The sequence below is a fragment of the Symphalangus syndactylus genome, chromosome 2 (genome assembly GCF_028878055.3).
Source record: "Symphalangus syndactylus isolate Jambi chromosome 2, NHGRI_mSymSyn1-v2.1_pri, whole genome shotgun sequence".
Lineage (NCBI taxonomy): Eukaryota > Metazoa > Chordata > Mammalia > Primates > Hylobatidae > Symphalangus > Symphalangus syndactylus.
The window spans coordinates 16,926,760-16,943,940 of NC_072424.2; the positions used below are offsets into that span (position 1 = coordinate 16,926,760).

General features: G+C 44.7%; 1 protein-coding gene across 9 annotated transcripts in view; it reads left to right on the forward strand.

The window, feature by feature from the left end:
- FGFR2 (fibroblast growth factor receptor 2) overlaps positions 1–10,638 on the forward strand; it is a 121,421-nt gene extending 110,783 nt beyond the window's left edge. For 7 of the 9 annotated variants that reach the window (XM_055246825.2, XM_055246835.2, XM_055246845.2 and 4 more), the window contains 5 exons: positions 547–669; positions 1,238–1,308; positions 3,430–3,567; positions 5,177–5,282; positions 8,949–10,638. In XM_055246825.2, coding sequence (XP_055102800.1) covers positions 547–669; positions 1,238–1,308; positions 3,430–3,567; positions 5,177–5,282; positions 8,949–9,113 — 603 coding nt within the window. In that variant the 3' untranslated portion in view covers positions 9,114–10,638. Of the gene's footprint in view, positions 1–546; positions 670–1,237; positions 1,309–3,429; positions 3,568–5,176; positions 5,283–8,856 lie in introns of all 9 variants that reach the window. The other 2 variants (XM_055246808.2, XM_055246817.2) reach the window with 1 other exon arrangement.
- The last annotated feature ends 6,543 nt before the right edge of the window (positions 10,639–17,181 follow it).

Consider the following 17,181-nt stretch of genomic DNA (forward strand, 5'->3'; position numbering starts at 1 on the left):
CAAATACATGTCGTGTTCCAGGCTCTCGGATGAACCCAGTTGACCTGTCTTCTTAATCTTAGAGCCACACTGCGTTTTCTTTTCTTTTCTTTTTTCTTTCTTTTTTTTTTTTTTTTTTTGAGACAGAGTCTCACTCTGTCACCCAGGCTGGAGTGCAATGGCATGATCTCAGCTCACTGCAACCTCTGTCTCCCGGGTTCAAGTGATTCTTGTGCCTCAGCCTCCTGAGTAGCTGGGACTACAGGTGCCCACCACCACGCTCGGCTAATTTTTGTAGTTTTAGCAGAGATGGGGTTTTGCCATGTTGGCCAGTCTGGTCTCGAACTCCTGACCTCAAGTGATATGCCCACCTTGACCTCCCAAAGTGCTGGTATTACAGGCATGAACCGTGGCACCCGGCCATATTGTGTTTCTTATAGTATACTGCAAGTGGTTTTTAACATCAGCTATATTTTTTGTCTGCATTTTAAGAAATGAACATATTTCCTTTTTGTTCTTGAGGTGTTTCGAAATTAGTTATTTCTCTTGCTTCTTTCTTGATTTCAGTGTATTCATCGAGATTTAGCAGCCAGAAATGTTTTGGTAACAGAAAACAATGTGATGAAAATAGCAGACTTTGGACTCGCCAGAGATATCAACAATATAGACTATTACAAAAAGACCACCAATGTAAGTCGATGGCAGTAACACAGTGGGCAGGGGCAGGGGTGGGGCTCAGACTGTTCCAGGAAGAAAGGCCGTCAATGTTGAGAGCTGGGTGGGATGGACGGGGACCCATTCCCCTGCCCCGATTCCCGTTCTTTTGCCTTACTATTCACAAACTCTCAATATGCAAATTTAGCCTCTATTTATGTCAATTTTAGTAAATGTGAAACACTTATATACAGAATAATCAGCAGCCGCTAGGATTTTCTTGTGGTTCTCATCAAGAACTTTCATAGCAAAAACTACAGCTTGGAAGTTACTGGTTTAATTTTTGCCTAATACCTGGTCAAGGAGCATCGTGTGCTAGGGAGATAAAAGATAGAATCCAAGGAGATGGCATTTTATTAATGGCCCAAACCTGTGCATCTCACACGTTATGTATGGTCCTCATTGGGACTGATTTCTGCTCTATTGACTGACTAGTAAAAACCATGAGAATATCAGCTCTTAAACAGGGCACAGCCCTAGTGAGCCTGCTAAGATAAATTCTTTTAAATATATTTAGTTTTTACATTTTCCTCTACATTTGCAGGGGCGACTTCCAGTCAAGTGGATGGCTCCAGAAGCCCTGTTTGATAGAGTATACACTCATCAGAGTGATGTGTGAGTAACTCTCTTTTCTCTGGCTTCTTCCTGGGCTCGAGCTGCAAAAATACTGTACGTACTTCGCCTTTCTTCCTTCTTTAGTGGCTGCTGCATTTCACACATTCGTAGAAGGTGCAGGAGCTGGCCTTAGAAAGGACGGATTTTATGGTAGGCTGATAACCAATGCTCTGTTACTAATCTGCCTGGCTTCAAAGAGCACAGGAGGTGGAACCGCTGACCTCCTCCTGCCAGAGCGGAAGTCCTTCCCTTGAACATATTCATGGATGTGCAACTACAAAGCGGTTATCTAATTCGCCAAGCTCTTGGCATGTTCTTCACTCCATTAAAGGAGTAATCCTGGAGTTTTTCCCACTTAAGAGTCGTTTGTCATATTTCCCTCTAACCCAGATTTGTCCTTAAAGAGTGGAGCTGAGTGAGATGTGGTCCACAGGGTCTACTCTCTATATTTATCCCTCAAAAAAAAGGTCTGATCTTGCTTTGGCATCCTTGATAGCATTCTAGAAACACAGTAGAATATTTCTGTTATGATATACTGACAAAACCAATAGGGTTAAGCTCCAACTGATATTTTAGATTTGAAAATTCAGTTGAAGGCTGGGTGCGGTGACTCATACCTGTAATCAATCCCAGCACTTTGGGAGGCCAAGGCAGGTGGATCACGAGTTCAGGAGATCAAGGCCGTCCTGGCCAACATGGTGAAACCCCGTCTCTATTAAAACTACAAAAATTAGCTGGGCATAATGATGCGTGTCTGTAATCTCTGCTATATGGGAGGCTGAGGCAGGAGAATCACTTGAACCTGGGAGTCAGAGGTTGCAGTGAGCTGAGATTGTGCCACTGCACTCTAGCCTGGCGACAGAGCGAGACTCTGTCTGGGGAAAAAAAAATCACTTGAACTATTTTTTATTTGTATGAGCAGGAAGAGTTCTGGGTAGGCATTAATTCTGTGCTACCATAGTTGGTCCTCTCAACAATCCTAAAAAAAGAAGACACGACAATCCCATTTTTGCTGTGAGCAACTGAGGCACAGAGGCTGTTCTGCCTGTCTTGTGCTGCTTTTGCTCTGTAGAAAACTGCAGAGTGAAACTCACCACCATCGAGTACAGAAGGGTGAGTTTCCAGAGTGACCATGACATAGCTAAACCTGGCTCTCTCAGCTTGCTCATCCCAGAGATTGAGCCTCCTGAACTTGGCACAGGAAGTCCAAATCTCTGAAGAGTCAAGTGTAAATAAATTGTGGCCTGTGAGATGTGTTCAGTTTTTTTTTTTTTTTTCCGAGACGGAGTCTTTCTCTGTCCCCCAGGCTGGAGTGCAGTGGCGCGATCTCGGCTCACTGCAAGCTCCGCCTCCCGGGTTCACGCCATTCTCCTGCCTCAGCCTCTCCAGTAGCTGGGACTACAGGCGCCCGCCAACACGCCCGGCTAATTCTTTTTGTATTTTTAGTAGAGACGGGGTTTCACTGTCTTACCCAGGATGGTCTTGATCTCCTGACCTCGTGATCCGCCTGCCTCGGCCTCCCAAAGTGCTGGGATTACAGGCTTGAGCCACCGTGCCCGGCCGAGATGTGTTCAGTTTTGTTGTGTGCAACTCATCTGGGGCATGTGATTCCTCATCCTAACTCCAGCCCTGTGCTGATTGCCTGTGCAATCTTAGTAAGTTCCAGAGCCTCTGTGCAGAAGATGTTCCGCCGGCCACAGAGGGCAGCTGTGATCCTGCGGAGTTGGCTTGCTGGCCTTATTCTGTCAGCTGCCCATCCTGGTAGATCACAACCCTTGGGTCAGGCACATAGGGAGTTGGAAAGGAACATAAAGGCTTTGAAACTGAGAAACTGAGATCCTTGCATTGCTAACACCACATTTAAGACAAGCAGCTCTATTCCAGAGTGATGGCAGTTTGCCTTTTTGTCTATTGATGGAAAATTCCATCAGCACATCCCCGTGTCATCATCATTTGGGGATGCTCTTGCAGGGCAGGAAAGAGCACATAGGATGAACTGCAGGAGGGCCCATTTGTCTTTGAACTTCAGAAGTGAGGAGGTGTTTATGTCTCAGCTGGGCATGTTTAGGTTTTGGCAACGTGGATGGGTTAGTAATGCCGTGCTTTCTCCTTTTGTTGCAGCTGGTCCTTCGGGGTGTTAATGTGGGAGATCTTCACTTTAGGGGGCTCGCCCTACCCAGGGATTCCAGTGGAGGAACTTTTTAAGCTGCTGAAGGAAGGACACAGAATGGATAAACCAGCCAACTGCACCAACGAACTGTAAGGGCTGTTGTCTTTCCTGCCGGTGCCACAGTGGACTTGCCACACCAATAATACCTCTCCTGATGTATCTCATTTTTGAAGGCCCCTGGTTTCCTAAACATGCTCTAAGAAGAATGGCTGAAGCTCTCTGGGCTCAATCCAGAACTGGGATACATAGCGACACTGACAACCATTACTTGTCTGAGAGAAAGAACATTATTCTGAGTATGGAGAGGGCTTTGGATCAGAGGGTGTCTGGCTGCCTGGCTGAGGGCTCCTGACTTTGCAGAGCCAGCGGGAGTGGTCTTCCTGGGCCACTGTGCTGCGCCTTCTGCAGTCTCCTGTGGAGTGACAGGAAGACCCACGGGTCAGGAAACAAGCTAGAAAGCTGCGGGGCCGCCCTGCAGGGTGTAGGATTAAGGAACCAACACAGCCTTTTCCTGGTGGTTGTGCCTGGCCCCCGCCTGGCCCCATCGTGGCCAGTCGAGAATCGGTGTTTCCGGAACTTCTTGAACCATTGAAAATTGCCATTACAGATTGACGCCAACCACATTTCCTCAGAGCGAAGGAACTCGGGTTTGGTTACCTAGGTCTCACTTGTGTTTTAGTGCAGAGAATTAAAAATGTGTCCAGGCGCCCTCCTTAGAGTACCAGATCTGCCTATAAAACCATGAGCTGGTTTCTAGCAAAACCTGCCTCACACTTTAAGTGGAGTTATGTTGTGTTTGTGACGTGTGCCTGGTGCAATAGAATCAGTGCTTTGAAAGGAGTCTCTCTGCCTCCTGCCTCAACCCCTCCAGGATTAACTAAGAGGAGTGATTGTCCCAGAAACTGCGGTCTATTGTGTATCATTTCATGGGGATTTTATATCAGTAATCCCATGAGTGCTTTTCGGTGTACTGTGGATGTCTGATGAATGGCCACATTTTATAGCATATTATATAAAGGCATTTATTGTGCTCTTTGTCATTCCTATTTTTTTTTTTTTTTTTTTAATGTAGAGGATCTGTCGAAACCCATAATCAAGATAAGACCTGGGAAGCTAAGCGTGTCTAAGAGTTAATCAGGAACTTAGTGTGCAGCCCAGTGGTGGCAGATTAATTCATAAAAAACTTGAAGTTGTAGTTTCCAAATTTTATTTTATTTTTGTTTAACTCAGGAAGCTTTGTCAACTAGAATCATTAAGACCCAAAGCATTGGGCAGATAAATAGTAGAGCTGCTTTGGTGCAGGGCAGGGTGTCAGGGGAGGGAAGACTGGAGACCAGCCCATGGAAATACGTGTTTTCCTTCAGCCTCCAAAGCATCTTTAGGGTGTGATGCCATTGTGAGATGTCACTGTGGCCCAGGGATACCAGGGAAAACACATAGATGTGTCTTTCTTGATGGCTTAGATGCCTTTCTAACATGTTTTGGGTTACGTGCTGTTTTTGTAAGTCAAAGTGCCTTTCGGAGGAACTTGCGGGGAAGCTTTTGGGAAAGTGATTCATGACCTCCTAATCTAGTTGCTTGGAAAGTTCTGATGCATTTTCCTAATTCACAGCACGTCCCCATATTGCCTATTAAGACTGAATATAACCACGTACCCAGTGCATATGAAATTAATTCAAGGAAATCCATTTTTCCCAGGTACATGATGATGAGGGACTGCTGGCATGCAGTGCCCTCCCAGAGACCAACGTTCAAGCAGTTGGTAGAAGACTTGGATCGAATTCTCACTCTCACAACCAATGAGGTAAGAACCTCCTTCCAGAAGCCCCTTGTCCTTGCTTGTCTTGTGAGACATGCGTAGCATTTTACACACATACTCCCCTGTTGGCTGTTGGTTGGAGTCTGTGGTCTTGTTTATTTTTTTTCCATAGGGTCAGATAGTTCAACTATGGGTTCCTCTCAAATCATGATTTTTCTCAGAACTTCATTTTGTGAGTTCTGACTCATGAAACCAAAGACAGAGGGACATCCCTAAGGCCGCCCTCAGTGTAGCTGCTGGTGGAGCAGTCCAGGGTGTGTGGGAGAGTGGGAGGGGGAAGCAGTATTCACTTGCATTTTGGTGTGCATGGGAAAAAGCTTGGATTCCTGTGCAAGTTTGATTCTGTGCTTTGGTCATTAGTGGGTGAACTGATAACATTCGTCATCATTTGCTTGATGGAATACAATGAAGGTTTGTAACACCAGCTTCTGTTACCACAATACTATCCCACGTGATCCTGTCGGTAATGCCGTATGCCTTGCAGCCTCTTTCTAGGTGTATGTAAACATACACTGTTTTCTACAATGAGCAACTTATATGATTTTTACATAAAAACATACCTTTTGTTAAAATATTTATTTTCCCTAAAATATTTATGCTCTCGCCTGTAATCCCAGCATTTTGGGAAGCCGAGGAGGGCAGATCACCTGACGTCAGGAGTTCGAGACCAGCCTGGCCAACATGGCGAAACCCTGTCTCTACTAAAAATACAAAAATTAGTTGGATGTGGTGGTGTGTGCCTGTAATCCCAGCTACTTAGGAGGCGAGGTCGAGGAATCGCTTGAACCCAGGAGGTGAAGGTTGCAGTGACTGAGATTGCGCCACTGTACTCCAGTTTGGGAGACAGAGCGAGACTTCATCTAAAAAAATAATAATAATAATAATTTATGATCCTTGCCAACAAAATAAACACTCGTCTGTCACTCATTGTGCAAATTTAGCCATGTCAGTGGCTCCTTCAATATGCAGATAGAGTGCCTTTTATAATTATGGAAAGCATAGGCTGTGAGCAGGAAGATGATAAACCCATCAAGTCTAGTCAGATCTTAAGATAGAGAAATTGTTAATGAATGTATTTTGAGATATTTAATGAGGATGCACAATAGTGTTCTTTTACACAGGAAACTAACTCCAAGCCATGCAATTGTCTCAACAAGAAAAAAGTTAAGTTTCCCCAAATATTTTAGAAGGAAAATAATACACTTAATTTCTGATTTAGAAAATAGTTTTAGAGTGATTTTTAAAAAAATAATAATCAAATGTAGTGATATGAAGTCTTAGCTCAGCAGCTTTATCTTATGCGTCTGACTGTGGCCTGTGCTCGATGAAGGAAGAGATTGCACTTAAATGAATACAGCTGACCTTCAGAAGTTGAAAGGAAAGGAACGGTTCAAGGGGGGAAAGAAACCAACTTTCTTCTTCTGCCAAAATTGTTGTTTCTGGTGTAAGTTCCTTTAACTGTAGACCTGGAATCTACTGATATCCCTATTTTTTTCCTATCAGATCTGAAAGTTTATGGCTTCATTTAGAAACTGGGAAAAGTTGGCCAGGCGCAGTGGCTCACGCCTGTAATCCCAGCACTTTGGGAGGCCGAGGCAGGCGGATCATGAGGTTGGGAGTTCCAGACCAGCCTGGCCAACATGGTGAAATCCTGTCTCTACTAAAGATACAAAAAATTAGCCGGGCGTGTTGGTGTGCGCCTGTAATCCCAGCTACTCCGGGAGGCTGAGGCAGCAGAGTCGCTTGAACTGGGGGGGGGGGGGGTGCGGAGGTTGCAGTGAGCCGAGATCATGGCATTGCATTCCAGCCTGGGCGACAGAGCGAGACTCCGTCCCAAAAAAAAAAAAACTGGGAAAAGCACTAAAGTTCTATTTTAATGATCTCATGTCTATGCTCAAAGTGATTTATTTATATATTTACATGTTGAGTGGGTCCGTTCATACTGAAGTTTGTATCTAGTACCCTAAAATAAAAAAGCAGAATGCCATATTGTCTGGCGGATATAAAAATTGAAGTTTCTTTCCTTCTGAAAATCATTACCATATGCTCAAGAAAAATGGTTCCATTTAGGACAAAATTTCGTTTTTATCATTGTAAGCAAAAAGTTCTCTTTTGATGTGGTGGGTGTGTTTGTTTCCAGTTGTGTGGTTAATGCTGATGTTGTTGGAACTGACACATTCCCCTTCTGGGATGGGGACTCTTTCTCTTGCCAACCCTGGTGATGAATTATAGGGTTTTGTGTGTGTGTGTGTGTGTGTGTGTGTCTTTAAAAATGTCTAGTTGCCAACATTCCATGGGCTCTTTTCTGATAACACTGAGGCTGTTTGTGCTGTGGTCTGCACTTTTTGCCCCCTCTCAGCAAAACCACATGTCATAGAATAGTTGTTGGCTTCTGGATGTGTGAGCAGAACTGCCCCACTGTGCCAGCCCAGTGGAGGCAGAGAAACCCACAAGCTCCCAATTGAGAAAGCTTTTCATAGCTTCAGAACAGGGGTCGGCAACTGCTTTCTGTAAAGGGCCAGGGAGTAAATATTTTCAGCTTCACCGGCCCTATGGTCTCTGTCGCAACTTTGCCACTGTAGCCTCAAAGTAGCCACAGACAATATGTAAATAGATGTGTTCTAGTAGATGTGTTCTAGTCTGTCTTCTAGTAAAATTTTATGGATCCTGAAATTGGAATTTTATATAATTGTATATAAATTTTATTCATTTTAATCCTACAAGATATTATTCTTCTTTTGATTTTTTTTGTTTTTCAAATGCTTACCAATGTTAAAGACCATCTTTAGCCCTCAGGCCATACAAAGCTGTCTGTGGGCACCCAAGTCGGAGGAAGTGTCACCCTGGGGTGACACCCAGAGGGCTTTTTGCAGCACCAGCACTGGATGCCTTGGGGAGCGGAGGACACTTTCAGAATCTCAAACCTTCAGAACTTTGAAACTTAACCTATATTTTCCTAAAGTTTCCTTTAACAGCGTATTATGGAGTTAACATACATGAGTATATCCAAGCCTTTTTTGAACTGTTTACATTTTCAACTCGGAGAGCTTCTGAGAGTAATGAGTTACATCTGTTAAATTACCCGCTGAATGAAGAAGTATTCCCCTTCAATTATCCCAGAAACTACAATAGTAAAATGTAATTCAGAAAATAAATATTCATGGTCTCAACTACTTAAAGGGGGCCTGGGGACCCACAACATGTGACGGGTTTTCATTTTGCTGGGGCTCGCATTTGAAGCAAGGGCTCTAGTGAGGAGGTGGTGTAGACTCAGCGGGTCATTTAGGTCCGTGTGAAGTCGAGTTGCCTGCCCGACACCTATAGCTCGACTAGGTTTTATGGTTCTCTACGTGCCAATAGTTGATTGATGATGGATTCCAAGAGAAAAGCTAAGGGCAGCCTGGAGTACATCAGACGTGGTCTCAGGGAGGTCTTCGTGGAAGTCAGGTGGGCTGGGTCTCTGTTCACCTTCAAGGGGTCTCCTGTCCTGTCCCGCGTCCAATACCCACATCTCAAGAGCTTGTGTTTGAAATAAAACTCTTCTCTTCCCTTCTTTCAGGAATACTTGGACCTCAGTCAGCCTCTCGAACCATATTCACCTTGTTATCCTGACCCAAGATGAAATAAAACGTCTCTCTTCCCTTCTTTCAGGAATACTTGGACCTCAGCCAACCTCTCGAACAGTATTCACCTAGTTACCCTGACACAAGAAGTTCTTGTTCTTCAGGAGATGATTCTGTTTTTTCTCCAGACCCCATGCCTTACGAACCATGCCTGCCTCAGTATCCACACATAAATGGCAGTGTTAAAACATGAATGACTGTGTCTGCCTGTCCCCAAACAGAACAGCACTGGGAACCTAGCTACACTGAGCAGGGAGACCATGCTTCCCAGAGCTTGTTGTCTCCGCTTGTATATATGGATCAGAGAAGTAAATAATTGGAAAAGTAATCAGCATACGTGTAAAGATTTATACAGTTGAAAACTTGTAATCTTCACCAGGAGGAGAAGAAGGTTTCTGGAGCAGTGGACTGCCACAAGCCACCACGTAACCCCTCTCACCTGCCACGCGTACTGGCTGTGGACCAGTAGGACTCAAGGTGGACATGTGTCCTGCCTTCCTTGTTAATTTTGTAATAATTGGAGAAGATTTATGTCAGCACACACTTACAGAGCACAAATGCAGTATATAGGTGCTGGATGTATGTAAATATATTCAAATTATGTATAAATATATATTATATATTTACAAGGAATTATTTTTTGTATTGATTTTAAATGGATGTCCCAATGCACCTAGAAAATTGGTCTCTCTTTTTTTAATAGCTATTTGCTAAATGCTGTTCTTACACAGAATTTCTTAATTTTCACCGAGCAGAGGTGGAAAAATACTTTTGCTTTCAGGGAAAATGGTATAACATTAATTTATTAATGAATCGGTAATATACAAAACAATTAATCATTTATAGTTTTTTTTGTAATTTAAGTGGCATTTCTATGCAGGCAGCACAGCAGACTAGTTAATCTATTGCTTGGACTTAACTAGTTATCAGATCCTTTGAAAAGAGAATATTTACAATATATGACTAATTTGGGGAAAATGAAGTTTTGATTTATTTGTGTTTAAATGCTGCTGTCAGACGATTGTTCTTAGACCTCCTAAATGCCCCATATTAAAAGAACTCATTCATAGGAAGGTGTTTCATTTTGGTGTACAACCCTGTCATTACGTCAATGCAACGTCTAACTGGACTTCCCAAGACAAATGGTACCAGCGTCCTCTTAAAAGATGCCTTAATCCATTCCTTGAGGACAGACTTCAGTTGAAATGATAGCAGAATGTGCTTCTCTCTGGCAGCTGGCCTTCTGCTTCTGAGTTGCACATTAATCAGATTAGCTTGTATTCTCTTCAGTGAATTTTGATAATGGCTTCCAGACTCTTTGACGTTAGAGACGCCTGTTAGGATCTTCAAGTCCCATCATAGAAAACTGAAACACAGAGTTGTTCTGCAGATAGTTTTGGGGATATGTCCGTCTTTTTGAGGGATTGCTTTCATCTAATTCTGGCAGGACCTCACCAAAAGATCCAGCCTCATACCTACATCAGACAAAATATCGCCGTCATTCCTTCTGTGCTCAAGTATTGTGTTTTGCTTTGGAAACACCCACTCACTTTGCAATAACCATGCAAATGGATGCAGATTACACTGATCTTATGTGTTACAAAATTGGAGAAAGTATTTAATAAAATCTGTTAATTTTTATACTGACAATAAAAATGTTTCTACAGATATTAATGTTAACAAGACAAAAATAAATGTCACGGAACTTATTTTTTTAATACTCGTGTCTTACCAAATGGTTTCCTGTGCTTGGAGGTGCTGACTGAGTGCTGTTGTGAATGCAGGAAGGGCAGGGCTGCCAAGGGTCTTATGTGCTACACACGGGGGTGACTTGCCAGAAGGGTTGACTGAGACCAGCAGTACCTGTGACAGGTTGAGGTTGATCCAGTGGAAAATCTGAATTGGTTGGTTGGAGCCCTGGCTCAGTTGCTTACTGGCACCTCAATGGAATCATCGTTCCTTTCTGAGCCCTACCAGTTCCCCAGAGGAGCAAACAAAGAGCCACATGGTAGAGAGCTTTGCAAACTGGGAGGTAACCTAAGGATGACAGGTATTGAGTAGGGAAGACGTTCAGAACATCTGAATCCTGGGGACTTAAAAACCTTTTAGGGTGTTTTCTTCATGATGTATGGAGAGAAGGATTTGCTTCAAATTTTCCAAAAGAAAACTTGGACAAATTTTTGAATAATTATGTATTTTCATACCAACGATCTGAAGAGGGAACTAGAGTTTTGCCTGTCAGTTAACAAATGCAAATCTATGACCCTTAAGGGTCTGTTATATCAACTTGCCAGCCTCATCAGCAGCAGGAAAGGGAACTGAACACAGGCCAACTTCTCCTGCACTTCAGCCAGGCTCTTAGAACCTTACAGGGTCATTGGTAAAGAGTGCTGTCTTTGGGGTCTTCTCTGTGTTTGAGGCCATTCATGGTGGAGCAAGGTGTCACCAGCCATCAGGGGAGTGGCCTAGGGTCCTGGTTCTGCATTTCCCAAACCTCTGTCTTTCTGTTTCTTACAGGATAACAGCGTTCTTGGGAATGTGATTTTAAAAATAAGGTGTATGAAAGCCACCTAAGAAAAGTGTCAGGCCGGGCGCGGTGGCTCACGCTTGTAATCCCAGCACTTTGGGAGGCCGAGGCGGGCGGATCACGAGGTCGGGAGATCGAGACCACAGTGAAACCCCGTCTCTACTAAAAATACAAAAAATTAGCCGGGCGTGGTGGCGGGCACCTGTAGTCCCAGCTACTCCGAGAGGCTGAGGCAGGAGAATGGCGTGAACCCGGGAGGCGGAGTTTGCAGTGAGCCGAGACTGCGCCACTGCACTCCAGCCTGGGTGACAGAGCAAGACTCCGACTCAAAAAAAAAAAAAAAAAAAAAAAAGAGTGTCACCTGTTAGACACAAGTGTACACGGTGATGTACATCCCGGGGAACATTTCTACGGTGAGATGTCCTTGGCGAGGGTGAGGATGGACTTGGTGGGGTCTACGCTGGTTCCTCTGTGCAGCTCTCTGGTGCATATGCTGTACTTTAGACACTGAAGGGCAGTTTATAGCCTTGACAGTGTAGATTATAATGGCAGTAAGAACTGCTGTATTTCTTGCCCATTTCACGGAGATGAGTGGGCAAGAATTCTAAATGGTCTTTTGGCCATTTTGATTTTAGAATTATTTTGAAAGAGACACTTGTCATGAAGGGTGAGAAGGCAGTGTGGTCCATGAGAATGACAGGTTATACAGTATTTCTTTTTTTTTTTTTTTTTTGAGACCTGTCCCAAATGAGCATACACAGGCAGGATTCGATAAGAATCCTGGAGCTTATGGCTCTCCTCCCCCAAGAACCTAAGGAGAGCGTCGGAAATTAGTTGAAACCACATGTGATGGTCACCTAATCATGAGATGAGTTCATTTGTGAAGAACCAAAAGATTACAGGCATCTTGGATGTGTAGTGCCCGGCCTGCTGTTCCTAACTGGGAAAGGCATATCCAAGAGGCTGCCTCAAAACGTCTAGCTGATGGTAGCCTCTGGCAGGATGGGGAGCCAGAGAAAGCGGGTGGAAGAGTAGCATCTTCACGGGGGTTCTGTGCCTTTCCAGGGGACAGGGTACCCCGCATCCACCATGCAGCTTCTCCATCCCTCCTCAGGGAGCTTCTCTGCATCTGATCTTGTGGGAAGTCCCTTAACCCCGCACATAGGAACATAGGAAATTAAAACATGCATTTATAGTAAAACATCTGACCAACTTGAGCTGCTATGAACTGAGGACTCCACCTCCAGTTTTGTTTTTTTTTTGAGACGGAGTCTCGCTCTCTCACCCAGGCTGGAGTGCAGTGGCGCGATCTCGGCTCGCTGCAAGCTCCCCCTCCCGGGTTCACACCATTCTCCTGCCTCAGCCTCTCCGAGTAGCTGGGACTACAGGCGCCCGCCACCACACCCGGCTAATTTTTTTGTACTTTTAGTAGAGACGGGGTTTCACCGTGGTCTCGATCTCCTGACCTCGTGATCTGCCCGTCTCGGCCTCCCAAAGTGCTGGGATTACAAGCATGAGCCACCGCACCCGGCCTCCACCTCCAGTTTTGAAAATGAGAAATGGGGCTGCTACCTTATACTGCATCATTGAAGATTGCTTGCAGGGCCGGATCCAGAGGGCTCAGCTAGGACAGAGGAGGAAGCTGAGGTTCCGCTTGAGGTCCGTGAGGGTCACATGGCTGGGATGTGGTCTAAGGAAAAAGACTGCAGCCTTCCTCAGTGCAGGAGAAAGACAGTGGACTGTGGGCTCGGACAGAATTGATTGGGTTTGTTTCTTTTTTTTTTTTTTTTTTTTTTTTTTTTTTTTTTTTTTTGAGACAGAGTCTCGCTTTGTCACCCAGGCTGGAGTTCAGTGGCGCAATCTCGGCTCACTGCAAGCTCCGCCTCCCGGGTTCACGCCATTCTCCTGCCTCAGCCTCTCCGAGTAGCTGGGACTACAGGCGCCCGCCACCACGCCCGGCTAATTTTTTTTTTTTTTTATATTTTTAGTAGAGACGGGGTTTCACCGTGGTCTCGATCTCCTGAGCTCGTGATTCGCCCGCCTCGGCCTCCCAAAGTGCTGGGATTACAAGCGTGAGCCACCGCGCCCGGCCGGGTTTGTTTCTTACAACTGGGTGATGGTGGGCAAATACCAGCTTCTGTCTGTATGTTTGTCTCCAGGTGAACCTTGTCCTCACCAGCCTCTCGACTTACCATGAGGATTTGCTGTAGGGCTTAGCTGTGGCAGACAGGACTCAATAAATGTTCGTTTTCTACTTCCTGAGAATTTTTTCTACATTTCAGTGATTTTAGTATATCCACATTGTGTAACCATCACCACTATCTAATTCCAAAACGTTTTCATCACTCCAGAAAGCCAACATATTATATTCCCATTATTAGCCACTTCCCATTTCCCCCTCCCCCAGCCCTTGGCAACCCCCTATCTGCTCTCTGTCTATGGATTTGCCTACTCTAGACATTTCATGTAAATGGAATCATACGCTATGTGACCTTTTGTGTCCAACTTCTTTCACTTAATGTTTTCAAGATTTGTTCATACGGTAGCCTGTAACAGCACTTCATTTTTATTGCCAAATCCTATTCCATGATAGGAAAGTACTACATTTTGTTTATCCATTTGTCCGTTGATGGACATTTAGATTGTACTTTTCAGTTATGAACAGTGCTGTTATGAACATTCATGTACTGGGTTAGTTTTTGTGTGGTCAGGTCTTCATTTATCTTGGGCATATATGTAGGAGTGGAATTGCGGGATCATATGGTAACTGCTAGACTGTTTTCCAAGGTGGCTGCACTATTGTACATTCCCACTAGCAGTGCATGAGCGTTCCAGTTTTTCCATATCCTTGCCAACACTTGTTATTATCCATATTTTTTATTATACCCATCCTAGTGGATATGAAGTATTTTCCTAAGAATTTCATAGCTGAGGAGATAGGATGCAGATTATTGAATAAAGATACATAATGCTTTCCTGGTTTTTCCAGAAAAAGATACTTCAATTAATCAGCTTGGTTTCCACACTGATGAAATGGCCAAGGTAGCTAAGACGCCTCAGTGGATCTTCATGAAATGGAGAAGCTGAGAAACCAATCAATTCCCTGTCTTCCCTCTTGGCTGAGAGAGGAAGGAAGCACTGCTATGTGGTGCAAGGATGCAGGATCTTTCTGGCTGGAATGCTTGAGTGTATCTCTACGCACATCCCCAGTTTTATACCAAGTAAAGTCACGCAAGCTTGAGCAGTCCATGGGGACTAATGAATGCACCATTACTTATGTATGCGGGTCTATTGGGTTCCTCTTTACCCAGCCTGCATTTTGATGTTATTTATTTTTTCATGATTTTAAAGATGAAAGCAAAGTTTATCTTCTCTCACATTTCATCCCCAGGAGCCTTGAAATAACTTGGCTGTCGACCCTGGGCAGGGACAGCAGAAGCCGTCCATGTCTTAAGTGACATTCTGGAGTAGGGCCCTTCTTGTGCCCTTGTTTCTGCTGGGTGTCTGGGGTTTTTGAATGGGCTCCTCCAAATTGCCTTGAAGTCCTGTTTCAGAAGGTCACATGAGGTGCTGTAGAAGTCAGTGGATGGGAGGGCATTCAATGCCGTCACTGGGGAACCATCCGCTCCGGACCTTTGAAATACAATTTACAGAGGGATACTTCAGCACATGAAGCTGTTCAGTGACCGAATTTAGCTTACCGTGCACATATGGGTAGGTGATTTTTCCTTCTGCAGCTCAGAACACTGCCTCCTTTTGGGCTGCACTCCTTTTAGGTTTCTTTTCCTCTTCTAATTCTTTTTTAGGCTGGAGTGCAATGGCATGATCTAGGCTCACTGCAACTTCCGCCTCCTGGGTTCAAGCCATTCCACTGCTCCCAGCCTCTAATTCTCTTTTGAGGATACTTAACTGACGCTTGCTGGTGTCTCTTACTAGTTAAAATCCATAGCATGAGGTTCTTTGAAAGGGACAGAGGACACTTACAGATTTATAAATTAAGAATCAAGCAGCTGGGTGCAGTGGCTCATGCCTATAATCCCAGCAATTTAGGAGGCCGAGGTAGGCAGATCACCTGAGGTCAGGAGTTCGAGATCAGCCTGACTAACATGGTGAAAACCTGTCTCTATTAAAAATACAAAAATTAGCCGGGTGTGGTGGCTAACACCTGTAATCCCAGCTACTCAGGAGGCTGAGGCAGGAGAATCGCTTGAACCTGGGAGGCGGAGGTTGCAGTGAGCCAAGATTGCGCCACTGCACTCCAGCCTGGGCAACAGAGCAAGACTCCATCTTGGAAAAAGAACTTAAGAAGTGCACAGACCAAGCTGGTGAATGGTGAAATACCACGGTCTCGAAGGCAGACCGGAACAGGAGCAGCTCTGGATGGTTTCTGCACGGCAAGCTCTCTCCGGCTCCAGGTTTGGTGTTGTTACAAGCAAATTGAAATGGGTGGTGTGACAAAGGGAACTATCACATGGGAAAAACAGAGAAAGCCTGAGGCTCTCGAAGTTTGGGATTGTGTATGGTTCAGGGGCCACCCCACGGAATTTCTGGGAATTGTAAAATTAGCATCGTTCACCTGACATGGTTGGAGAGGCTGAAATAAACTTTCTGTTGTGTGGGGAAGTCCATTAGATGTTCTTAATCATTTCTACAGGCGTGTACTGCAGAGGTTTAAGTGGGAGAAGATGGCTGGAACGTGAACACAGGCTCAGGGCTGCCCTTTCAGATTGTTCTGTGACTTGACTTGCTGCCTCCTCTGGAAAGAGGCTGTGTATATCTTTGTACACATGATCACAGCAGGAGAGGAAATTGGGAGCCTCCTCTTCTTCCTGGCCTGGTCTTGACTCCCCATGAGACTGGCCCTTGCGTTGCCTCTTGCTGGATTTAGGTTTCACCAAAATGCAGAAATTCCTTGTTGATGGCTGGCTCTCACCCAGTAGCAGCCAGAGCTATGAATGAAAAAGGCAAAGTCAAAACTTCAAACCTGAGCTGAGAGGTGTAGGGAGTGGGAGGGCTTGTTCTGCTGTTGCTTATTTCAGGGCCTGATAAATGGAGGCCTACAGACCTAACCCAGCTCACTGCCCACCTTTGTACTGCTTATGAGCTAAGAAACATTTTTAAATGGTTGAAAATATGTTTTTAAATATATATTTTGGCTCACACCTGTAATCTCAACACTTTGGGAGGCCGAGGTGGGTGGATCACGAGGTCAGGAGATCGAGACCATCCTGGCTAACATAGTGAAACTCCGTCACTACTAAAAATACAAAAAAATTAGTCAGGCATCTGTAGTCCCAGCTACTGGGGAGGCTGAGGCAGGAGAATGGCATGGACCTGGGAGGCAGAGCTTGCAGTGAGCTGAGATCACACCACTGCACTCCAGCCTGGGCAACAGAGTGAGACTGCGTCTCAAAAAAAAGAAAAAGAAAAAAATATATATAGAGATGTACAAATTATATAAAGCTCCAGTTTCAGTGTCCATAAATATTTACTGGGACACAGCCACACTCATTCATGTACATAATGTCTATGGCTGCTTTCCCACAACAGCAGCAGAGTGAAATGGTGGCGACAGGGATTACCCACAAAGCTGAAGATATTTACTACCCATGGCTCTTTATGAAAAAGTTTGATGACCCCTGGCTTAGATATACAATGTGCTAGTTGGTTGCCAGACCCAGGCAGGTAGAATCCTTCCCATGCCTTGTGGGGAAAGACAATAGCAGATAACAAG